Source organism: Rhincodon typus, chromosome 7 (genome assembly GCF_021869965.1).
Source record: "Rhincodon typus isolate 14 chromosome 7, sRhiTyp1.1, whole genome shotgun sequence".
Lineage (NCBI taxonomy): Eukaryota > Metazoa > Chordata > Chondrichthyes > Orectolobiformes > Rhincodontidae > Rhincodon > Rhincodon typus.
The window spans coordinates 24,127,774-24,154,352 of record NC_063338.1 but is presented as its reverse complement, the minus strand read 5'-3'; the positions used below and the strand labels follow the sequence as shown (position 1 = coordinate 24,154,352).

At 39.9% G+C, this 26,579-nt stretch overlaps 2 protein-coding genes and 1 pseudogene across 2 annotated transcripts in view; all 3 read right to left on the bottom strand.

Moving 5' to 3' along the window:
* Window positions 1-327: 327 nt before the first annotated feature.
* LOC109916103 lies at window positions 328-2,884 on the bottom strand (annotated as a pseudogene).
* An 11,049-nt stretch (window positions 2,885-13,933) lies between these two features.
* On the bottom strand, window positions 13,934-16,229 carry LOC109916101 (gamma-crystallin M2-like). Its single transcript, XM_020515809.2, has 3 exons — window positions 16,180-16,229; window positions 15,848-16,090; window positions 13,934-14,209 (listed from the first exon to the last, which is right to left on the bottom strand). Exons 1-3 carry the CDS (start codon window positions 16,186-16,188, stop codon window positions 13,934-13,936), a joined length of 528 nt encoding a protein of 175 aa, XP_020371398.1. The 5' UTR covers window positions 16,189-16,229.
* A 2,867-nt stretch (window positions 16,230-19,096) lies between these two features.
* The window catches only part of LOC109916099 (uncharacterized protein C2orf80), a 22,558-nt gene continuing 15,075 nt past the window's right edge, over window positions 19,097-26,579 (bottom strand). The window contains exons 6-7 of the mRNA XM_020515808.2: window positions 20,382-20,466; window positions 19,097-19,260 (exon numbers count right to left, since the gene is read on the bottom strand). Of these exons, the coding sequence (XP_020371397.2) occupies window positions 19,097-19,260; window positions 20,382-20,466 (249 nt within the window). The remainder of the gene's footprint in view (window positions 19,261-20,381; window positions 20,467-26,579) is intronic.

Sequence of the window (26,579 nt, the reverse complement as noted above, 5' to 3'; positions counted from 1 at the left end):
TGTGACTTTAAGTTGTCTGTCTAGTAGTTTAGCAAGTTTGCTGATAGGTGATTTATCATGTAAGTGTTAGTGCAATTTGTACTACCTCATGCAAGATAATTGACTTGGGACCATTGGCCGACTGGTCATTACCTAGATATGGATGTTGCATAGTGGTTCTTGAATTGGTTCCCTTGCAAGATTTATTGGTACCCCGATCATAACGTTTTCAAAATTGAATTCTGCAGCGCTTCGCGGAAAAAGAATCCTTAAATGTTATGGAATATTATCATCTTTATTATATAATTGTTGAGTAATTTCCATCAATATAAATCTTTAATTAACAACTCAGAAATCCATTACACAGTAGAAAGATCCAATAGTTGAACAGGTCGCTCCCCAGTCAGTGTATCTCCTGCATTCACCGGACCTAATGAAGTACTGTTGCCCTCTGTAGTTGGGATGTTCATAGAAGATCCAGTAACCATCCATCACATGGCAGGAGTGGATGTCACGGTAACAGAAACGATCATAGACAGATGGACAGTCATCAATGAATTCTATCATCTGTCCTCCAAAGTCAGTCCTCTCGTAAATCCTAACTCTGTAAGATCCATCACTGGACTAAAAGATTTTTTTTTAAATTATAAAATTATTGTAAAAATGCCATTTAATATCATAACACAAATTATTCATTTTACTTCAAAATCAGCTCAATGTCAAATTCTTTTCCGAGAATAATGCACAATAAAAATCTGCAATAAGGAAGTATACTATTGATCCTTGAAATTGTTATAAATAAGTAAAAGCCCATGTGGGAGAGAAATAAATTGAATATTCCTGTAATTATTATAGGCTACATTTATGGGCAATGCCATAGCTAGGTGGAGCATTTCATCATGACGTTATCTGACAATTAATCAGCTGTCATTTTATTGAAATGAGCAACTCTCTTTAGAAGTTTAGATTTAAACAAATTATTATCTTATTTTCTTTACTTCTCATTGTAAATACGTTATCTGTGTGACATTTACTTCCTCTCATCTACTATGATTAATAGTCAGGAGATGCTTTTGTTAAAGAATTTGGGTTATCACAAGTGCAGAAAAGCCAGAATATGCCATGTTAGCTTTTGCTTCTGTATTAGGTAAGCATGTAAAATTTCATTGAACAAAAAAACTAAAAGATCTGTGGATGCTGGAAATCAGAAACAAAATCAACAGAACTGAAGAAGGATCACTGGACCTGAAATGTTACCTCTGATTGCTCTCCACAGATGCTGCCAGACCTGCTGAGTTTTTCCAGCAATTTGTGTTTTTGGTTTTGTAAAATATCAGTCCAATTAAACTGACTTAGGCAAACTGAAATACAAAATTATAACTCAGACTACAAAAACACTAATCGCTGATAATACATTGGACGAAAGGCATGGGTGGAACTGCATATGCATGGCTGGATCACGGTCACCATATTTGCATTGGAAACAGACTCAGCACTTTTAATTTACTTTTGTTATATTTACAAATAATTCCATAATGCAGCTTCACATGTTTCTTAGCGAAGGAAATTATGAGCTAAACTCTCCTCCAATCTGTTTATATTTGTTGTGAATTACATATGCTGTGTTTGATGTAGAGCTTGTATTGGCCTATCACACATTGTACATTCCTGCATTCCCCATTGCATTCCAGGAATGCTCTTGCGTAGGTATCTGCTGTTTCTGATTTCTGTTTATAACAGAGGCAGACAGACATAGGGCTAGTCAGCGCTTCACATTGACTGCTCTGTAGTTACTTTGAGAACTGTAATCAATGTTGGAAGCAGATCCTTACATTGTCACCCACAATGTTTGTTACCATGGCATTCTCATAGCATACTGCATATTTATAAGTTCCTATGCAATAAAATTTCAATTCGTTGGTTTTGCTTCTACACCAACTTAATTGATTAATTCAATATAATTGCTTTATGAACAAAATAATTGTTAACAGCAATACAGTATTGATTCTTGAAGTTAACACTAATATATTATCAACTCTGATTTATTAGCTGATTTCTCTTCTGAATGGAATGATACATTTTCAACTCACTTCTATCAATTTGATACTGTAAAACTTCAATTCTGTACACTTCCAGGTATGATTCAGGATAATTATTACCAAAAAGACTTTTTTTTTACAGAAAGTAGAGAATATGACACAGTAAGCTTGAAGCTTACATCAGGTGGGTATGGCATGACATGACACAGTCATTGAATCCCATCCAGCGCTGGTAGTCAGGATATTCTCCCCTGGTCAGAACTTATTGGTATCCCATGTTTCTCATACAACACCCACCAGTCCATCTCAACTCAGATGGAGTTACAGCGGCTGAAGTAAGAGGACAGGTCGGCATAGTCACTGCTGCACTCATAGTGCCGACCCTGGAAGTCCCTGTCCTCGTAAAAGATGATCTATATTTTCATAAAAGATGCAAAAATGTTTGATTTGTTTGGTTATCAATAAGGGCAAATGTAATTCATTGTTCCCAAGCCTATCGAGTTGTTGAGTAGAATTGTCAGTTCAATACTCATATGGGTATCTCAATTAGAAGAAAGGAAGGGAGGTGACAGGTTTTAAGCAAGTACAGAGGCATGAAGTGCGGAAGGAAAGGAAAGCTCAAATTCGAGGGTCTGTCAAAGGTCAAGGCAAAGAATCAGAAGACGGATCGAGACAGAGTTACTGTTGACCAGCCATTCAGTGGCATGGGTCACAGTAATGGACAAAGCTATTCTGACTATCCCATCCTCCTAACTAGGGAAGACTACATTTTAGTGACTATAAACTAAAAGTGTTGAGTAAATATTAATTGTAAAAATGGATAATTATGAATCAAAATTTTATGAAGTATTTTTGACCTTTCCCATGTTGAATTCCCTATTGAAATTCTCAGTGTACTGTAGAGTCAAAGAGTTGCCTGGTTTTATGCTTTCCATGGCCCATTCAGTCTACAAAGAGCATTAATGTTTGAATTAACTTTACGCCAAGTCAGCAAAAATGCTCCTGTGTAGTATGCTCTAATCACAGAAAAGAAACCTGACTCAAGTGGACAAATTTTGTTCTCATTGCTGACAGCTCTATTTTTTTCTGAATAGGAGTCTTCACAAAGAGGGACACTAATGAAAGTCTGGTAATCCCCATATAAAGGCAAGCAAAATAGGCCCGCAGATTAGCTAACATTACAGAGGTGGAGAATATGTGAAAAAAGCTACTGTGCAGAAAACACACGCAGTAATTGGTTTTGCATTTTGGAGATATATCGTTTGCAAACTCATGAAAACATTAAAACTGATTGCCCAGATCCTTAAGATCTGAGAACCAGCAGCCTGGACACATCCTGGAACTAAACAGCAGCACTGATTCCAAAGAAAAGAAGAAAAAAAAATCAATGCAGGTCATTCTAAAAAATGAATCATTTTAAATCACTTAAATTCTGTGTCACTTTCGGTGGCAATATGTCTCCCTCTAGATCGTTTTCAATAATGGTAACAGCTCCAGAAAGCATGATAATATTTGTGTGTGTGCATTTATGAGAAAGGAGAGAGAGAGAGACAGAGAGAATGAAATGTGCCAAGAGCTGGATATTCACCACAGTAATGAGAATCAGAAGTTGGGTTTCTCTTTTGGTCTCAAAGTCACTTCAACTGAGACTCAGTTAAGAGTGGTGAGCAATCCTCAAAGGTGGAGGCTTAATCGGTTACCTTTACATAAAACTTGTAAATGCAGCTTGGCCACTACAGTTGATGATGGGGGAGGGAAAGGAAGGGTGGCAGCCATTCTGCAGGGTAGTCTTCAATTGCACCCGAACCCAGGCAGGAAGGGTGGGGGTCCATAAGCCTACCCAGATGGCTGGCACACTAGTCAGCTGAGGGGGTGGATATTATGACAGATCAAGGATTAGAGCAGGGGACTGGTGTGAGAACTGTCTCCTTGGAATGCTTGGAAAGGAGAGTAGAGGGAAAGAGGTCATTAGTGTTGGTATCATCTTGGAGGATAAAGAAATTACAAAGACAAATCCAGAAGGTTCCTGGACTGTGAGGACAAGAAGAATCCTAGTGTAGTCCTAGGGATAGGGAGGTACACGAAATTCAAAGTGTGGGACACAGTCAAGGCCTTGTAGATCACAGGAAGGAACCAGAAGGTGTAGCAGATGCACTGACATGGAAGGTGGCATGGTGAGAATAGATCTTACAAAGAAAATGAGGAAATGAAATGGTGCATTTAGAGGAAGCTGGGTGGGAGAATGTTCAGTTAAGATAATTGTGAGTTCCAATGAGTTTTTAATCAATTTTGATCTCTACTCTAATCCAAGAAATGAAGACAGAGAAGTCAAAGGAAAGGAAAGGATTAAAGATCAGCTTGGTGAAGGTGGAGGAAATACAGGTATTGAATGAAAAATTGATAGCATTTTCCAATTCATGACAAGGAAAAAGATTTAATGTAGTCATCAATTTACTGAATGAAGAGTACATAAGATCTAAGAAATAGGAACAGGAGTTGGCTGTTTGAATCTGCTGCACCATTCAGTAAGATTATGGCTGTTTTGATTGTGACATGAGCTACAATTTCCTGCTTTTCTCTATAACCTTTGACTCACTTGTCAATCCAATTCTATGTGACCCAACATCGGAATGTATTCAATGACCCAGCTATTAATATTTTGTTGGGTACGGGATTCCAAAGAGAGAAGCAGTTTCTCTTCATCTCCACCTGAAATGGGACAACACTTATTTTGAAACCATGACTTTCTTGTTATAGATTTCCAACAAGAGGAAACATCCTTTCAGCACCAACCTGTTAAGACATCTCGGAATCATGTTATAATTGATCGCCTATTATTCTTCTAAGATCCAATAGATATAAATCCAACCTGCTTAATCTTTCCTCCTAAAATAGTCCCATCACCCTCAAAATAAATCTAGCGAACATTCTCTGATCTGATTCCAATGTAAGTATATCACCAATCACTAAAAAAGAAACCAAAACCATACACAGCACTCTACATGACAACAAGGTGCAGAGCTGGATGAACACAGCAGGCCAAGCAGCATCATAGGAGCAGGAAGGCTGATGTTTCAGGTCTAGACCCTTCATCAGAAATGGGGGAAGGGAAGGGGATAAATAAAAAGGGAAATAAATAGGGAGAGAGGGGGAGGCGGATAGAAGATGGATAAAGGAGAAGATAGGTGGAGAGGAAACAGACAGGTCGAAGAGGCGGGGATGGAGCCAGTAAAGGTGAGTGTAGGTGGGGAGTTAGGGAGGGGATAGGTCAGTCCAGGGAGGACGGACAGGTCAAGGGGGCAGGATGAGGTTAGTAGGTAGGAGATGGGGGTGCGGCTTGAGGTGGGAGGAGGGGTAGGTGGGAGGAAGAACAGGTTAGGGAGGCGGGGACGAGCTGGGCTGGTTTTGGGATGCGGTAGGGGGAGGGGAGATTTTGAAGCTTGTGAAATCCACATTGATACCATTGGGCTGCAGGGTTCCCAAGCGGAATATGAGTTGCTGTTCCTGCAACCTTCGGGTGGCATCGTTGTGGCACTGCAGGAGGCCCAGGATGGACGTGTCGTCTGAGGAATGGGAGGGGGAGTTGAAATGGTTCGTGACTGGGAGGTGCAGTTGTTTATTGCGAACCGAGCGTAGGTGTTCTGCAAAGCGGTCCCCGAGCCTCCGCTTGGTTTCCCCGATGTAGAGGAGGCCACAACGGGTACAGCAGATGCAGTATACTGCATTGGCAGATGTGCAGGCGAACATCTGCTTGATGTGGAAAGTCTTCTTGGGGCCTGGGGTGAGGGAGGAGGTATGGGGGCAGGTGTAGCACTTCCTGCGGTTGCAGGGAAAAGTGCCGGGTGTGGTGAGGCTGGAGGGGAGTGTGGAGCGGACAAGGGAGTCACGGAGAGAGTGGTCCCTCCGGAAAGCAGATAAGGGTGGGGAGGGAAAATTGTCTTTGGTTGTGGGGTCGGATTGCAGATGGCGGAAGTGTCAGAGGATGATGCGTTGGATCCGGAGGTTGGTGGGGTGGTACGTGAGGACGAGGGGGATTCTTTTTTCGTTGTTATTGTGGGGACGGGGTGTGAGGGATGAGTTGTGGGAAATGTGGGAGACACAGTGGAGGGCGTTCTCGACCACTGAGGGGGGGACGTTGCGGTCCTTGAAAAACGAGTACATCTGAGATGTACGGGAGTGGAATGCCTCATCCTGGGAGCAGATGCGGCGGAGGCGAAGGAATTGGGAATAGGGGATGGCATTTTTGCAGGAAGGTGGGTGGGAGGAGGTGTATTCTAGGTAGCTGTGGGAGTCGGTGGGCTTGAAATGGATATTGGTTTCTAGGTGGTTGCCCGAGATGGAGACAGAGAGGTCCAGGAAGGAGAGAGAGGTATCGGAGATAGTCCAGGTGAACTTAAGGTTGGGGTGGAAGGTGTTGGTGAAGTGGATGAACTGTTCAAGCTTCTCGTGGGAGCACGAGGCGGCGCCGATACAGTCATCAATGTAACGGAGGAAGAGCACTCTACGTGCTGTCTCACCAATGTCCTGTGTAGTTCTAAGCAGACTCACCCTCTTTTATAACCCATTCCCTTGCAATAAAGGCCAACGTTGTATTTGCCTTCCCAATTATTTGCTAAACAGTTAAATTCTTTGAATTTTACCAGAAATCAGCTAAGTGTCATTTTTGACGATGTTCATGGATGATTTCTCTGTAAGCTCTGATGAGTTTTCTCTTGCCATCTTCCCAAATTCTTCTCATTATCTATGCACCACATCCCTATGATGCTCCCCTCGTCATATCCTCCTATTCATTGTCAGTGGAAGCATCGCCCACTGCTATTATCTCCCAGGATTCCTGGCATCAGTGCCATCTTTAAAAGCCAGCTGTGCACCCAGTCAAACTGCAGGCAGTCCGCAGTTTTGCAAATGGGGACCCCAGGACATCCTGGTGGATAGGGGCGTGGTGCATCTGATCACTGTCCACGGTGTCTACCCTGAAATATAAATACCTGATATTCATGATGGAGGGCAGGAAGAGTAAGCAGTGAGCTGAGTCAACAGGTAACCTCTCTGACTTTCCCATCAGGAATTGTCTCTCTCTGGTTTCTATCCAGCAGGTAGGAGAATGGGAAACTGCATATCAATAAGGCAAGTTGGAGTAATAATAAGGATGCTTATGCAGGTATGAATCTCGCCTCACTGTTCATCACTGGTTGGGAAATGGGATGCTTGCTGTCAACATTGGGAAGCTGTATGCTGCCAATCTCATGCAATTCTCCAAACTTTCCTACCATTCTCTGTACCATTCAGGGGCTGGGAAAATTCTATCTCTTGTGATTCATATATAAGGACATCAGATCACACTGTGCTGCAGCATTCTGCATTTAAATGAATATTCTCCTTCCCTAGTCTTCCCATCACTATGGATAACTGTGCATTTTCCGCATTACACTCCTTGTGCCAATTGTTTTGCCCAGTCACTTAAGCTCACTGTTTACCTTTGCAGATTCCACGGGCCGCGTTTTCAGTTCTGCATGGGGAGCCTGACTGGTACAGCAGCCCTGATCCCGAAACTGAAATGAAAGTATTTTCAAATCCATAAATGATTGGCCCATGGATTGGATTAGTGGCCAATCGGCACCACTGGGAGATGGGGTAAAGGACTACAGGGGCATTTGCAAAGGTGAGTGGTAGGCAAGACTAGTCCTGCATACTCACTGTGGAAATATCTGCATAGCAGTCCATTCAGGATTGGGCCAGTGTTGGAGGGATCAGAGGGGTACAGGCAAGCTCAGGGGTTATAAATTCCTCCATAGAGATCCTCACCAAGGCTGTAGCTGAGAAGAGACAGATTTCTTCCGGGCTAAAAATAAGGCCCAAGAACCCAAAGAGCCAAGGCTGCAGGTGCAGAGGAAGTCAATAGTCTCAGTGTGTGACCAACCGGAATGGATCCTCTAACTCTGCACACAGCAGCATGTTCAAAAGCTCCACTCCATACTGTGCTGTCACATTTCCATAGTAGCTGCTAGACTCATCACCGGGATGCCCACCGATCTCACTTTTGGGGTGACGATGAGAAGGAATCTAAATGGGTGAGCACAACAGTTCAGAGTAAGAGTTGAGGGAGGGCAGCCCACTTGAGCATCATTCTCCCTCAACCCACTGGAGAAGAAACTGCACACAATAATCAATAGATGGTGTGGGCAGCAGTAGTGTAATGTGTACTGGGTAGTCATTCCACAAACCATTGGCGATGGCGAGGTTGGAAGCCAATAAGAATGGCATGGTGTGCCTGACATTGGGGAATCTGTTGAATGTACTACAGTCCTCAACAACTGTATTTGCAGTAAGTATCTGTGGCTGGTGCAACATTAGTGCAATATCAGAATAGGGCATGGCACGCTTAAGATAGAGATGAGGAGGAATTTCTTCTATCAGAGGGTCATGAATCTGTGGAATTCTTTACCACAGGGTGGGACTGTGAGTTAGGCAAGTGTGGGGAAATATTTACTGATGGAGGGGACTTGATCCCTGGCTTTATGCAATAGGTGCTTGTTACCTGTGTGGATGATTGTAGGACCTGAGGAACAATGAGCAGACTTACCATGGCACCACATTGCAAGATGTCAGTTAAGTGTATTGGAGTGAAAATGAATATGGTACAGACAAGAGACGGTATACTTAGGGGATAGCTACTGTTTTCTGCAGCTATAACCAGGAGCGCCATAGGTTGTGTTGCCTGCCCAGGATTGGATTAAGGGAATCTCCCTAGGGTTTCAGAGGAACTTGGACTTGAGATGATGGTTTCAATTGTCATAGTCCATATAAAAACCAATGACATAGATAGAACCAGGAATGATGTTCTATTGAGAGAGTTAGTATACAAATTAAAACACAGAATATCAAAGGCAACCAACTATGGATTTTTTGCCTAAGGCACAGGCCAATTGGCATAGGGTCAAGCAGATTACAGAATTAAATACATAGATCAAAGTGTGCTATGGGAGTAATGAGTTTCAATTGAAGGGAGACTTATAAATCAATAAAGAACTGCCATGGCGATAGAACAGTGTAGTTAAAAGCAGGATGGAACACAAATGGACAATGTTTAACATTAAGTGTGCATCAGTGAATAAAATCATTGAAGGAAATAGAAGTAAGAAAAATAATATCCTAAGGTTCTTTATCTGATTGCACGAAGCATCTCCAAGAAGAAAGATGAGTTAATGGCATAAATAGAAGTAATAGGCTTTGTTTAAGTGTCATTATATAGACATGTTTGCAAAGTGATCAAAGTTAGGAAATAACTATTCCAGTATCCACAATCTTTCTGAAAGACAGAAAGAATGACAAATAGGTAGGTGTGAATATGAAGGATGACATTATAGGATTTATGAGAAAGAAACTGGCCTCAGAAGATCATGATGTAAATCAGTATTGAATCCAAAGAAACTTAGTTGAAAACCAATAATAGAAAGAGTCAGAAAACACGAATGGGAGTAGCTTATAGGCACAATATCATGATGGTGGGCAAAGCAGAAAATGAGAAAGCATTGGAGCCTCTAAAAAAGGCAATATTTCTAGGGGACTTTAATCTTCATAAGATTATGAAGACAATCATATTGGCTGAGACAATCAAACCAACAAAAGTGGTCTGAAAGATAAGTTTGCAGAATGCTTTTGCAAAAAGTTTGCTGGAGTAATACATTGTGAAACCAACTATGGATACAGTTATCTTAAATCTGATAGTCTGTAATGAAGCAAGGTAATGTCAAAGTAAAACATTCACTAAAAAAAAGTTAACATGATACTGTTGGGTTCCGAGCCAAGCTTGAAAATGACAAATTCCACTTGCAAACAAAAATCTTAACCTTAAAGACAAGTGCCAAGGTATGATGGGAGAATTGACTCAGGTTATTTGGAGAAAAATAAATAGACTGAAAGGAATGGTAGTAAATGAACAGTGGGAATCATTTCAAGATACAATTCAAAGTGCTCAACAAAAAATATATTCAATTGAAAGCAAAGACTTGGCAAAAAAAGTCATCTGTTCTTCACTCAGAAAACAAAGAATAACATTAAAATAAAAGAAGTTTATAACGCTACAAAGAAAAATCTGTGAATTGAGAGTTTTTATTTTAGAAACTTGCAAAGGGTCACCAAAAGGTTGTTAAGTGAACAATTGAATAGGAGAGCAAACTAGCTAGAAATACGAAAACAGATTTTGAGATGTTTCATTGTTATGGTATCAAAAGGAAGCAAGGAGCTAAACATAGGTTCCCTAGAAGTGGAGACAGGAAAACTTATAAAAGCAGAAGGTGTTAGAGAAACTCAACAGTTCTGGCAGCATCTGTGAAGATACAAATAGAGTCTGAGTTTCTCCAGCACTTTCTGCTTTTATTTACAGATTTCCAGCATCTGCTTTTGCTATTACAGTCTCACCAGTGTCTTTGTCATCAGCAGCACATTTGGGTACATTACTCTCTGCTACTTCTTCAAAGTCAGTAAAATATATTATAAAAGGCTGAGGCTGCAGATGATCCATCTGTGAATATATTTGAGACTGGAATAGACAGATTTTGATCTCTCAGGAAATCAGGGGTATTGGATGTGAGAGGACAAGTGGAGTTGAAGTCCAGGATCAGCAATGATCATGTTGAATGGTGATACAAGTTCAAGGAGTCAAATGGTTTATTCCATGGAGAAAACACCTCTGACTTATCAACCACTGTTATCTGTCATGCTTTTGCAACTGCGAAGTTGTTTGTGCTCTATCAACATTGTGCACTTCTTGCTTTTCCTATTGGAGCTGACATTGGCAATCCTCAGACTCAAACAGTGTAGGTGTCGCCAGCCGCTTCAGTAAGGGGACAATCCACAATGCACCTTCACATCCTGCCTCTGCTTGAGCACTGATACAGGCATACTCACATCAAAATCTAGTTCAGAATGGAGAGCAAAGGGTGAGCAGCCTACTGGCTGTGAGCAAACGGAGTGGAGTGTGACAACCGGAGAAGAACAGACATGACCAAGCTCTGCAAGGCATCAATACTAGCTCATTGGTTTCACAGGCAAGAGGTGTCTTTGTGGAGAATCAAAAGCCGATGAGATCCTGATTCTTGCAGTTCCTTGAAGCACTGTGAAGCTATGGGCAGCCAATGGAAGAGCCTGTGTAGCATATGTGCCTCATTATGGCTCGGAAGTCTGAGTGCATGAGCTCTTCCATTGAGAGTGGCCATCCTCCTAGAGAACTTTGTGTTGCACCACTCTGAGTGAATGCAGAAGCAGCATGCTGACATACACAGAGAGAGTGAGACTTTGATATCAGGCGCTCAGCATTGCTGATGGTACATTGATGCAAGGAGTAGATGCCACCTGCACTTTGATGGTTACATGGGTATAACTGATGACTCGATGACACGAGAGAATTCATCAGTGGTAGATTGTGTACCTCATCCAACCTATCCTGCATAAGTGATGCCAACAGCATAATGTCCATCTCAAAAACTCCTCATTAATCAGAAAAGTGAAATTCCCCATAATAGCAAAGTGACTCTATGCCACTGGTTCAGCAGCTGAACATTGGTTGCCCATCTTTGAAATGAGTTGTTCAGGATCTCCATTAGCTCTGATGCTCCCTGCTCTCTGAATGCCAGGTTAACCCTGCTGTACTCCAGACACTCTTCCCTCCCCCTGCCAATTGAAAATCCAAAACTGCCTCAATGAGGCTTTTTTGATTATCTCTATAACTAGTTTAATGACAATTAATTAAAAGCAAGGTTTGGTCTTGATAATTCACTTCTGTCCTCTCATTGAAAACTGCGTTACATTCTTCCTTATCTTCATCTTAAAAACTTCCTTATGTTCATTTTAAGCCTGAAATCCCTTAACTGTGTCTCCTGGTTCAAGCCTATACCATAACAAGAAACATGTCCTCGCAGTGACCCTCAAGATCTTGTACATTTCAGGATGATCACTGGTCATTCAGCTAAACTCCAATGGATACACAGACAATGTGTCCAAACTTTCCGCATCCTCAAACAATTCTAGTGAAATTGTCAAACACAATATGCTTTTCATCAACTGATTTAACTTTGCCCAATTGTATCATGACTTTCTAAATGTTCTGTTTCTACCTTCTGAATAATGGATTCTACCATTTTCCCAATGATAGGTAATAGGCTAACTGGCTGATAGTTTTAATGTGAAAATGTGTTTAACCAGGCAGAGAAAGGTGGTGAGGAATGGAGTCTAGCTGGGCTTCTATTCAAGAAAGAAGCAAGGAGCCCTCAGTTTGTCTGAATGGTGTAGGTTTAGGTTAGGTTAGGGCTCCAAATTGCACATTCGTCATAAAAAAGAGATGGTTAGGGCCAAGGAATGGGATACTGTTAAAGTGGGAGAATGTCATGCATCTAGATCAGGAGAGACTTAATAAGGGGCCAAAAAGGAGTTGGCAAAAGAAAGAAATCTGTAATCTGGCAGGAAGAGTTGGAAACAATATGTCTACCAGGACAAACAGGTCCTGTTTGTGAATCTTGGGACTGAGGTAGAAAAAGGCTGTGCAGAATTGATAATAATGATAGATTTGGACCTGAGATAATGAAGAGCTGCAGATTCAGGGGAAGATAATTAAGAGCGAGTGAGGAATGCAGAGAAGTTGAGATCACCAATGCTTCTCATTAGCTGGCTGTTTACAATGAAAATGTCAGAGAGTGCCATCCAGATGGAATGAAAATTTAGAAGAGGAAGGAAAAAGAACAGCGCTGCAGATGTTGTCTCCTAGTTGAGCAGACATTTTCTTTGTTTTCTTACTTCCCCTTATGTTTTTTATAACTCGTGTGAGGCTATTAAATCTCTTTCCACACTGCATTCAGGTCCATGGTGCTATCCTACTGTCATTGACTGCAATGACTGCCTGCACTCACAACCTTTCTCAGTAAATTTCAGCAGGGTCTCCTGGCCCTCAGTGAGAAAATGTCTTCTCTCCTCCTGTACACTTCTTTCTGCGTCAAAGCCTCTGGGCCTGCTTCAAGGAAGCCTGGGCCATGCTGCTTGGTCTGGTGGGCTTTTCTGGTCTCTAAATTCTCCGACACCGATACCTTCTCCTGCTGGTTTTATTTAGTACAAGCTATCTTCAAGTGATGCTAGCCTTGCAAAAACTTGGATCTCCTGCTGAGGGCTGCAGCTATTGGGCACTGAAACCCTCACCATGATCGCTGTAACTAGTAAGCATCATAAGTAAGCTCATGCATTGCTAGCATTACTTTAATTGTGTGCATAATATTATTCCAGAGCCTGATTTCAGGGCTATCCATCGATTCCAAATGTATCTTCGATCTAAAGACAGAGGAGCATCCTATATACAGCACTGAAGCTGCAATTCTATCAACCGAATTGGCAAATGGCAGGGATAGGCCAGTTAAAGTCCTTTAAAGGCCTACTCAGACAAATTTTCAGGAGCTGACTGGAATTTCAAACAGGTATCAGAGCTGTCAAGCTGTCTGGAGGCAGTCTAATGCCATACTGGTTTAACAAACCAAACATAACCTACAGTCCAACAGGTTTATTTGAAATCACAAGCTTTTGGAGCGCTACTCCTTCATCAAGTGAAATAGCAGAGCTCTTCACCTGACAAAGGAGCAGCACTCCGAAGGCTTGTGATTTTGAATAAACCTGTTGGACTATAACCTGGTGGCGTGTAACTTCCGACTTTGTCCATCTCAGTCCAACACCGGCATCTCCACATCGTAATAAACAAGACTGCCACCCGGTCATGATTCAATGTAGCAGAAATGGAATGCTGTTTAAATACAAAATTTAAAGTTTAAAATATTGAGAAATATTTGCATTACTTAATAAAGATGAATGGAAGACTCATAGTTGTGGCAGTCAAAGCTGTGTTTATTTCTGAACCAGCATTGAGCTTTTTAAAATATTTAGAAATCCATTACACGGCGGAAAGATCCAATTGTTGGGCAAGTTGCTCCCCAGTCACCAAATTTTTTATATTCACCGGGTCTCATGAAGTACTGTCGCCCTCTGTAGTTGGGATGTTCATAGAAGATCCAGTAACCGTCCATCACATGGCAGGAGTGGATGTCACGGTAACGGAAACGATCATAGACAGATGGACAGTCATCTGTGAATTCCATCATCTGTCCTGCAAAGTCAGACCTCTCGAAAATCTTCATTCTGTAGGCACCATCGCTGGACTACAGGATTGAGAAAATCATCAAACCAATGCAAATTGCTGCCAAAAATACTAACATAAGTTAAACAATGTGCAAATATGACAGAGATAAAACCTGCCGAAAACAACGTTTTGAATCTTTTTTTCAAAATAACAGTATGTTAATAGCACACTCCATTTTCATTGCACAAAGCAGGCAGCATATTCTCGAGATTAAGAGCTAGGCCATTAGCTGTGAGCCTTTAGAAGTTACTGATGGATTTATTCTACTCAATTGTCTAATTTTTCATTAAACTCACTGCATAATGTGAGAAGTGGAACTCAAAAACAATACGTTTTTAACAATGTCTGATAATTGTTAATGTAATGCCTCAGGGCACAGACTGGGCCAGCAAGAGATCAGTTTAATTGGTTCAATTTCATTGCTCAAGATAATAAATTCTAGGAGATTTTCAAAATATCACATTCAAAATGTTTATTTTCTTCATGCTTCTCCTGTTTCTCTTAATCTACGCCTTCCTTCTTTGGAAGTGACAGACCTGGAGTTGGGGAGTGAACTTTAATTGGTGGGATGTAAGCAGACCAGAGTATCCTATGCCTAAATTAAGTTCTGGGTGGGAAAGTTCTAGCCTCACCTTACCAAATCACCACCAACTGAGGCTCTTAAGTGATCAATTAATGACCTTTCACTTGTGCTGCAATCGTTTCAGCTCCAGGTAGGACAAGAGAGTCAACATTAAATTAAAAAGAGATATTAATGAATTAAACAGTGGCAAATTGATTTCATTGTCAAGAAAATTAAGGCTTTCAATTTTTGACCAAACAAGGATAAAATTGAGTCCTTTCTGAGTGGCAAAATGCTAGTGAGAGTGGAAGCTAAAAGAGACTTGGAAGTCCAAGTACAAAGATCAATACAATGTGATCAACAGGCACAAAATGCAATGAGAATACATGCAGGTAGAAGTTATGCTTCAGCTATGCAAAGCTCTGGGTGGGCCATGCCTGAGGTATTATGAGCAGTTCTGGGCAGTATTAGCTTTGGAATCATATCCTGGTCTTCGTGGGAGTGTTTATCAAAATCTACAAAATAACACCTGGACTCCAAGGGTTAAATTTTGAAGAAAGATTGTACAAATAAGTTTATTTTTATTCCCTGCAATTAAAAGGGTTAAGGAGTGTTAATCAATGTTTCCTAGCTAGTAAGGGTAGATGCAGAGAAATTATTTCTGCTGATTAGGGAGTCCGGTGCTAGGGGACACAAGCCAAAAATTAGAACCAGATGTTTCAAGGATGGAAGTCATTAAGATTTCTATGAATGAAGTGCTGCAGGAGGTTATAACTCCCCTCCACGAACTGCAGTTGATTGATCAATTGTTAATTTTAAATCCGAGCCTGATAGATTTTTGTCATACAACAACATTTAAGTATGTTAGTTCAAAGGATATGAAGTTAGATTACAGGCCAGACATTAATTTATTGTATGATAGAACAGACTTAGGGGTTAAACGGTTCTGGTAGCTATGCAATTCCTTCGGTGTTTTGTAACCACATTACAGGGCACGCTACATCTGAAATAGTAAGATACCAACAGATCAAGAGAAAAGAGTGAAAATTCAGAAATGGAGAAAGTTACAAAATTATTCAAGAAATTGAAACTTACATATGAGTAAGTGCGACATGACCTGATGTTGTCATTGAATCCCATCCAACGCTGGTAGTCAGGGTATTCTCCCTTGGTCAAAACATACTGATATCCCATGTAATTGGGTCTCTCATACACCACCCAGCAGTCACTGTCAACACGGATGGAGTTACAGCGGCTGATGTAAGGGGACAGGTCGGCACAGTCATTGCTGCATTCATAGTGCCGACCCTGGAAGTTCCTGTCCTCGTAAAAGGTAACCTGCAAAAATAAGTATGCTTTAGCTAAGACTGCACACATTCAAGATATTAATTTAAATTAATATTTAAATTAATGTAAATTAATTTTACCTTTCCCATTCTGTCTAATTTGCGTGGATCTCAAAATTTCCGTTTCCGAGACTTCATTTGCAGTAACGCACTGGGCCCTTTTATACAACTCCATCAAAAAGAAATGTAATGTTGGTCCATTGTTAGTATAAAACCTTTCTTTTGTACAACCAGTGCAGTCTGTTCTCAGAACAAGAAAATAATTCCTGATTCATCATTATGGAAAATCCAGTATCACAATTTTGTGCAGCTTTGTTTTATCAATTCTGTCAAAATAAGCTTTTTTGTTTTGGCTTACATACAACAGTACATTAATCTCTTGGACAAAAGGAATTCTGAATCACCAATGTGTGACAACTGGGAGTTAGTCCTGTCTATTTTGAATGAAGGCATTCAATCATACTTTAATTTGCTTCAAAGAGGCAGTGCCCTTATGCAATAAATGCTTGGCAAGCCTTTTTCACACTTTTAAAAAACATTTCACAATGTGTAACGTACAAGGTGGATGCTTCTCAGTTCTCATCTCGCCTCCTGTGCCCACTAACTTTGCGCAAATCAAACTGTAATTAAAACAACACATCAGGTTCATGGTGTTTGATTGCAGCTCGAGGTCCTAGATTGTGGGTTGGCACTGTGGTTAGCACTGCTGCCTCACAATGCCAGGGAACCAGGTTCAATTCCAGCCTTGGGTGACTGTGGAACTTATACACTCTCTGAGTTTGTGTGGGTCCCCTCTGGGTGCTCCAGTTTCCTCCCAAAGTTCAAAGATGTGCAGGTTAGGTGAATTGGCCATACTAATTTGCCAATAGTGTCCAGGAATTATGCAGGTTAAGTGGATTAACCATGGTACATGTGGGGTTAGAGGACGAAGTGGCGGCTGAGTTGGGGTGGGATGCTCTTCAGTGGGTCAGTGCAGACTCAATGGGCCAAAGACCTCTTTGCCCACTGTTGGCTTTCTATGATAAAGAAGTATGAAGTCAAATCTTGCTGGACCTGGGCACTTGCCATTGATCATTGCAGGACTCTGGATTCTTACCTTACCTATGCATTCAGAGTTTACATGGACAAAAGATGGCAACTTTAAAATGATACCAAGGAAAGAACCATTTCATGAACTGTTAAGAATATTTGAGTGGTTGGCAGCTATTTTAAAAATTAGACCATGATTTTTATTGTAATTATCCCATTTTACACTAATTTTTCCTTTGTGACATTGAATAACCTGGAACTGCAGTAGCCTTTTGAGCTGTTGACAGCAATTCTCAGGATTGGAAAAGAGTAACATTGGAGGATAATCAAAACACTGCCACTTTTCTATCCCATTGAAATGTAAAATTTAGGTCTTATATTGGCCTCCTCGGCATATGGACATTCAGCTCTTGATTCTCTATCCCAATTCATTTATATTATAGCTGATCTTAAAACCAACTTTCCACAAGAATAGACCCAAGAATTGACACAATTGACACAAGTAAAGCATCAGAACTACAGCGACAGAAACTATAGGACAATGACACAGATTTAATTGGTTCAGAGTTAATTTTGTTCTTACACTTGAGTCCATTAAGGACTACAAATTTACACCATCAAAATTATTAACATCCTGAACAAACTTCAGCTCCTGTTCATTTTTGATCTTCAGCAGATATTTTCATTCATATGAGAAATATTCCTCAGAAAGATAACTTGCTGACTGGACTCCCCCCTTGCAAAATATCATGAGTGGAAGGTAAGAGTGATCAATGTGAAGCCAAACTAAAGCAAGAAAAAGGAAAGCAAAGTACTACAGAGAGTGGAAATCCGAAATTCAAACAGAAAATGCTGTAAATGCTCAGCAGGTCTGGTAGCACCTGTGGAGAGAAAAAAAAGTTAACATTTTTAGGACAGTCAGTTCTGAGGAAGGGTTACTTGACCCAAAGCATTAACTCTGATTTCTCTCCACAGATGCTGCCAGATCCGCTGAACGTTTTCAGCAATTTCTGTTTTTCTTACATATTAACTACCCATTGCACTGTCCCGACTTTGCATATCCATACAACACACCTTCTTATAAATCTCATTACATAATCCCCATCTTGTGAATCCCATTATATTTCTCCGTCTTGCATATCCATCATATAACCCCACGACCATTTTGCATGTCGATTACATATCTCTATATTTCACATTAACACACTTCCTCATCAATCCTACTTTTAATTAACAATAGAATTTGAAATTACAGATGCTCAGTTTTCCACAATATTTGATGTTGCAAACTCAGTCAATTTTTCAGTCAAACAATTTTAGAAATATATTGTATTATGCCATATGAGACATAGACGACAAAAAGCTTGCATATTATTAAAACTACTTGTGTTGCAAATTTTAGTTGCAATGATAAATTCTTGAGCACAGGGACTGTTTCAATCCTTTGTCAAATATGACGCTGTTTTCATTCATGAGTGCAAATTGATCATCCACTTCTTCCAAACTTAAGTTAGATACTGATGTTTTCGTCTAGCTTTTCTTCTTCAGACTGGCCACTTGAGTCCTGCAGAGAGAATACGGGATTCCATGATCATTTTTATAATAATATTTAAATAACATTTTGCCCATATGCACAACCCTGTTGTATTCTAACAAATACAGAAAATGCTGGAAAAACTCAGCAGGTCTGAAGCATTTGTGGAGAGAGAAATGGGTTAATGTTTCAAGTCCAGTATGGCTCTTCTTCAGAACTCAGGAAGGTTCTGAAATGGAGTCATACCAGAGTTGAAACGTTAATTCTGTTTCTCTCTCCACAGCTACTGCCAGACCCGCTTAATTTATACATAAACGTGAACTAAGGGTTAAAGGGATGTCAGCAAAGGTGAGTTATCAATAGCTGATGAGACTGACCTTCAACCAGCCATCGAAAACATCGAATCCCTGGCTCTGGTAGCTAATGCTACTCCCCTCAAAATTGCAACTCTTCTTTAAAGTTCTTTGTATTGAATGCACATACTGCATTCTGCTGCATAGCACCACAATCATCATGAGGCTGGTCAGCTGATTGAAATGCTGTCGAAGGATCCTTAAATTTCTGCTTTGATGCAGTTTTTCCCACTTTAGGTTTGATATCTGTTTAGGAAAAGAAAAGTGAACATCTAAAAATAACAAGAAATAATTGCACTGAAATGCATTGTTTGGATATTTGTGCTGGTGCTCCTCCCAGTTACTGGTTTTAAACATTTTTATAAGTCATTTGTAATTTATTACCTATCCCCAGTTGCCCTGCACAACATGACTGGCTTGTTTGAAAATGTTTCTAGCATGGACAAGTTAAATAAAACTTTGCTTATTGAGTGGAAGTCAAAATGACAGATTGGGCCCATCTGTAAAATTTTCAAAACCAAATTTAGTAGAAGCTGCCACAACTCTTGACTTAATTCTCTTTTTGGATTTGCATTGCTTTTTGGGATTTTATCATGAACAGCACTTTGTACCTTGGTAGTAAATGCAAAACCACAACACAGTAAAATCATCGAAGTGATGTGACAGGCAGCAGCATTGTAGAGATATGGTAGCATTCTGCTTATGTTACTGGACTAATAGCCCAGATAACACAACTTCAAACACTACCTCTGGCAGTTCCAGAATTTGACAGTTTTAGAAATAGGGCATTAAAAAGATAGTATCAGTAAAATCACAGATTCACAGAAGTTTTACAGTTGCAAAGGATGCCATTCAGCCCATCGTACCTGTGCCAGCTCATTAAATGAGTGTCAATACCTAATGCAAATCTCCAGCATCCTTTCCCCCATATCCATTTATCCAAATAATTATTCAATGCTCTCTTGAATGTCTCTTGAAATGACCAGGAATTTATCAAACTTTGTAGAATCTTGTCTTGCTCATTAATGTCTTTATCATGTCTGCTGTGTACACAACTCAAATGGTGCCTCATCAGCATTTTTAACTCTTAACTGTCCTCTGAATGAGCTAGCAAGCTACTTAATTGATTCAAATCGCTTTCTGATCATGCAGATGGCCCACCACTAACTTCTTTAGGAACTAGAAATGGACAATAAATTCTGGTCTCACCATCGGTGCCTAAACTCTGAAATAAATAATAGCAAATCAAAGTTTTCCTAAGTTGGTATAATTTAGAGGATTAAAGAAAAAGTAGAGTTGCTACTTATGTAATAAAACAGACTTCAATTTAACTAGGAAGGGCTTGGCAAGTGACTACTCCCACTTACCCTGTTTTGTAGCATGCTTTGCTGCACAAGCAGCAGTCAACATTGCAAAAGGATGCAAGGAGATGCTAGATGACTGACCATGTCTCTGGAAAACAAAAAGGAGACATGTATCCCCTAAGTGACCATTCTCTCAAAGGAACATTCATGAGGGCCAAGGAAATAACAAATTAATTCTGACAGATTCAATTTCTCAACACCACGCATTTAGGTGAATTGCCATCAAATATTAATCATTACTTGAAATTGTTTAATGGAAGTTGGTATTAATGATGAAAGCCATACAACAATACTAACCCGATACTTGAAATAAAGATAAAAATCTCATAAATATTACTTAGCGACAAAAATTTAAATAATACACCATGCTCATTTGAGTATATACACAAAGTCTGCTCAGGCAAACTTTGTATCACAGTTTTTGCTTGTAAGCGTTTCAAATCTCCACCGAGCTTCTCCACAGAAAACAGGAAGAAAAAGAAATAAATTGGACTAATCTGCTCTGATGGCTGGTAAAATTTAAAATATGGTAACCAGGTTTGCAATGCAATTGTTGATGAAAGTTGCTTGGAACATTAGCTCATTGGCTGCTTTCCACATAGTCAAAATAATTCTGCATTTACATAAGGCATGTTGAGAAACATGCCAATTTTTCAATATTGCATATCCCAGTGAGTAGCACCAATTCCAAACACTTTTCTGTGGTCCCACAACTAAAGAAAGTGGAGCTAGATACACCAATTGTGAAGATAAAAGTACAATTGAAACATGAGAAATTGGGGAACAGTAATAGGCCCCTCAGGTCTGCTCCACCATTCAATAAAATCAAAGCTGATCATGGGTTTCAACTCCAATTTCTTGCCTGCTCCCCATACTCTTGATTCCCTGAGAGACCAAGATCTATCTATCTCAACCTGAAATACTTTCAACAAAGGAGCTTTCACAACTCCTGAGGGTACAGCTTATTGTCAGGAATAGCCTAATGATAGGGTAAAGGACATTATTTTGTCACAATTTGCCATGAATGAATCCACAGGATTTAGTCATTTCTAACTAATATAGATAAACAAATAGATTTTAGTCAAACCGGGCAAAAATAAGATTTTACTGAACTGTTTGACCAGCTACAAAAAGCCAATTTGGATTTCAGACAGGTCAACAGTGAATTTGCCAAGGTAAAGGTGTCCTATTTGAGCTACACTATGGGACAAGGCTAACTGGCCCCTACAGAAGTGAAAGTACGGGTTTTGTAGGATTTTAAAACGTGCGATTTTGAGTTATGTTGGTATGAGTGGATTCTACCTCAAGTTTATTCTGAACTTCAGCACTGTTATTGAACCTTAGCAGACTTATTGATAAGACAAGTATCAAAATGCCTTTGAAAAGATGAAAGCTGTTCTGGCAAGTGAAATGGTACTACCTGCACCTAATTATGCAAGGCCATTAAATCAGGCTGTTGATGTCATTGTGGAGCTAATTGAATGCAAAGTGACAAGATGGGGATTGGTTGCCCCGTCAATTACTTTTCAAAGAAACTGACCACATATCAGCAAAAAAAATGCTACAATGGAAGAGGAGACACTGAGTCTTGTGATGGCTCTGCATCATGCAACTCGAGGCCGGTGCCCAATGGCGTACCACAAGGATCAGTTCTGGGTCCTTTGTTTTTCATGATATATATAAACAATAGAGAACAGAACTCCCCTGGAGGAGCCAGGGAATGATCAGTAAATTTGTGAATAACACAAAGATTGGCAGGGTGGTTGACAGTGAGGAAGGAGGTCTTAGGTTACAGGAGGATATAGACGGATGGGTCAGATGACCAGATCAGTGGCAGATGGAATTTAACCCTGACAAGTGTGAGGTGATGCTCTTTATAGGAAATAATAAGACAAGGGAGTACTCAATGAATGGCAGGACAGTAGGAAGCTTGTCTACAGATCCCTGAAGATGGCAGGACAGGCTAATAGGGAAGTTAAAAAGGCATATGGGACAGTTGCATTATCAGTATAGGCATAGTTTATGAGAGCAGTTGGAGCTGTGCAAAACTTTGGTTAGGCCACAGTTAGAGTACTGCATACAGTTCTGGTCACCACACTATAGAAGGGATGTGATTGCACTGGAAGGAGTACAGAGGAGACTCACCAGGATGTTGCCGGGGATGGAGCATTTCAGCTATGAAAAGGAGCTGGATAAGCTCAGGTTGTTTTCTTTGGAGCGGAGAAGGTTGAGGGGAGACCTGATTGAGAGGTATAGATTTGAGGGGAATAGACTGGTGGATAGAAAGCAGCTGTTCCCGTTGGTTGAAGGGTCAAAAATGAGGGGTCATAATTTTAAGGTAAAAGTCAGGGAGGAGATTTATTTTTTCACCCAAAGGGTGTTGGGAATCTGAAATGTACTGCCTGGGAGGGTAGTTAAGTTGTGAAACTTCACACCTTTAAAAAATGCTTGGATGAGCACTCGATGTGTCATAACATAACAGGCTATGGGCCAAGTGCTGGGAAGTGGGACTAGTGTAGATTTAGAGTAGTTTGTATTCATGCAGTCTCGATGGACTGAAGGCTCTCTTCTGAACTTTATGATTCTTTGATTTGAGATTAACACCACCAACAACTTGCAAGAAATTGTTATATGGGTCCCAACCCTGCAATTTTGTTTTAAACATTTTGGGATTTCAAGACTTAAGATTATTTGAATGGAGCTTAATTTTCCAACTATATAATTGGAAAATAATTAATATGCCTGGAAAAGAAACTCTTATGTGGATGTTTTATAGACTGCACATGCAAAGGATACTGAGTGATATGATGTCCATGAACTAATGTAAAATAAGGTTGCTGTGTAACTCACTGTATGTTTAAATGCCAACATACTACTACTATTAGTGTAACATAGAAGTAGCATCAAGATCATTTTTGATGACTCATGGAAATGCCTGTACACGATACTACTTCATTCTTCCAGAAAGTGATATGGGATGTATGGGATGTGTGTGATTTTTTATTTATTTTAAAATCATTTATTTGGGGTTTTTGAATTTTCTATTAGTAGTACATGAATTTTCTATGTGTCTGAATGGGTTTAATGATTAACTTGTAGGTATTTCTGCTGCCATAGTTATTTAATATTTTTATTTAAACAGTCTGAGATAAACAGTTTAGGCAGGCTAATTGGAAATTCTTTATCGTGGTAAAGTTTATGTGCAAACAAAGTAAACGGTATCACGCATTAGGCTTTCAGATAGGAGACTTTGGAAATTATTTTGGCCTAGGGAAAACACTTATGATTTGGGAAAGAAATAAGTTTTTTTTGTTTTAGGTTGGGGTATTTTGCAGAAGTCTTGGTTGTTTGTAACAATTGTTCTCGAGAAACGGAGGTAGGTTAGGATTATTAAGGAAGCGGTTACCTCAGTGTAAGGAATTTAGTTTAAAAGTTCCAGGCCAGGAGTGTTTGATCAAAACCATGAAAGGGTAAATTGAATCTGAGAAAGTCTAAGTTCAGTTGCATGAAGGCTCCAGAAAGAGGTTATAAGATTCTCAAGTTGGGGCATTGATACCACAGCTAAATTGAGCCTTATATGTGTGAAATGGAAGGTAATACTCTCCAGTGCGAGTACTGTAAAGAAAGACTTTTGGGATTAATAGGATTGTATTTTACCTTATTTTTTGAAATCTGTATATTTGTGCTATGTGTAAATAGTTTGACTTATTCTATTTTATCTCCATTTCTTTTACATCTTCAATTTATGTTTTATTGTTAAACCTGAAATTGTAGCATGGTACGTTTGTGTTTCGGTGAAAGATCACTATGTTGAAACCAAAAAAGAAAGAATATGATCCATCAAGCCAGATTTCAGTCTAGGGTCTGACTTGTCCAGTAATAACATCAGCTAGCATCAGAATAATAATAGGCAGTTTGGTGAGAGGCAGTGATGGAAGTTTGTATAAACTATTTTTAAATCCAAAGGAAGTGCATTAAAAATGATCTTGTACAAGCTTTCCAAGCAGCCAGCACAGTAGAGTCTTTTAAGCACTGATCCTTGGATCTGAATTCCAGGTTCCTGCACAACCAGGCCCTTACCTCTATTAAGGGTTCTATTTCCATTTATTTCTGAACGGTAGAGTAGTGAAGGACAAGCAAGCAACCATTGTTAGAACATGTGACAGCACTATGTAGTGACTTCCCAGGTTTACTAAGGGAGAAAAACCCAGGGTTCAGATTATCTTTAGCAATTTCAGTGACTACTCTAGTTGATGCAGGGACTTGCTATTCCAATGTTTGGTCATTTGTCCTGAACAGAGCTTGAGTGCTTGAATTCTTGGAAAGGTTATTATGAAAACTCCTTGAAAATTTGGTATTGACATGCAGGCTTCATTAGTAACAGAAACATGCGTTGAACATACATTCTAATGGGGACATGAAATAGGTTCAATGTAGGAAAATGCAGTCAACTGTGAGAGTCATCTATTGCTCTCTTAACTTTGAGGAAATCAACCAGATGGCAGAACTGAATCACCTTGTACATGCTGCTACATCACAGTTATTACAAGACTAATCAATTCCCTAGCTTTCCACATGATGACACCAGTGATCTACCATACTTGCAGATCGTCTCAGAATAATAAAAAAAAGTCATACATCCGCCTTCATAGCACTCTTAGTGATACTGCACAATTTTCGAAAAATACAAGGTCATAAAAGCTGAGGCCCAAACTAACTTTGGCATTCCTGGTAAAAACTGTTCATTTAAATGTCTGGTCTACAAATCATTGTGCAGCAGGTACATTCAGGGCTTTTTTTTAGCAAATCAAAGGCAACTAAGACACAGTTCAAACTACTTTCCATTTCTCCAACTCCAGGCCATCACAATGAGTTGAACATCTTCCATGCAGATCTAGGATGTTTCTCATTTTGCCATTAAGCTAGTAATGTTAATATAAAATTAATTTGCAGCTGTGCACAATGGAAAATGAAATTTAGATGTATAATTGGTCAATAATTGTGACAATCCTAAAAAGATTTTTGATTGCTTTTCACAAAATTAATGAATGAATTAATACTACAAATCTATATGAAAATTTTTGGGGGGGTGTGTGTGTGTTTGTGTGTCCACATTGAGCAAAGAGACAGAGGTGGAAAAAAATCACAACAGTTTACGTAGTTTTTTTCTGATGAAGGGTCTCGGCCCGAAACGTCAGCCTTCCTGCTCCTATGATGCTGCTTGGCCTGCTGTGTTCATCCAGCTCTACACCTTGTTACAACAGTTTACGTATATGTTTTAACTGCTAACACTGGCTTACACTAAGTGAGTGATATTAAAGAAATAAGCTTTAACTAAAAGAGTTATGTAATGATTCAATCTGTGCCTTTGTATTGAGACAACTGCATGAGAAGTCACACGACACCAAGTTATAGTCCAACAGGTTTATTTCAACAGGAATCTCACAAGCTTTCGGAGCATAGCCCCTTTGTCAGGTGCAGTGAGAGAGCAGGGCACGCAGACATGGAGTTTATAAGGCGGAGAGATCAAGGGCAGAGAGATTAAAAGATCATACAACTGGTGTGAGAACAGTGGCAGATAATAAGTCTCTGCAGGTGGCCAAGAGTGTTAGACAGGGTATAAAGTGGTTATGAAGTCAATGCCAGTGCTGTACTGTCATGACAATCAGGCAAAGCCATGGAATACACAAAAGGTGACATCTCAGGTCAGACACTGATTTGTAAGTGTGAAGCTTTGTTCAGAATCTGTCTCAGAGTTTTAACCTAGAATCAGGCTGGTTTTATTCCAAATGCTGGAATTTATAAGATGTCACACTGACTGACTGTGACTACAAATTGTGTGTTTTTTGAACAAAATAGAATGTATCTGCAAATAAACAAGCATCTTGGATGAAATGATTCACCCCATAGATTTGTGTGTGTGTGCGTGTGTGTGTGTGTGTGAGATAGAGAGTGTGTGTGAGAGAGAGTGTAATAAATAATTCAAAACTGTACAAACTAATTAAGATAGACAGATCATAACAAACAGGACAGTAAAGAAGATTTTATAGATACAGAATAATGTGGTGGGGTCACCTGTAGCGTGACATAAAACCAAGATCATGGTTAAGGCAGTCTTCATGGTTAAGAAATACACACATTTGCACACGCGCGTACACACACACACACACACACACACACACACACACACACACACACACA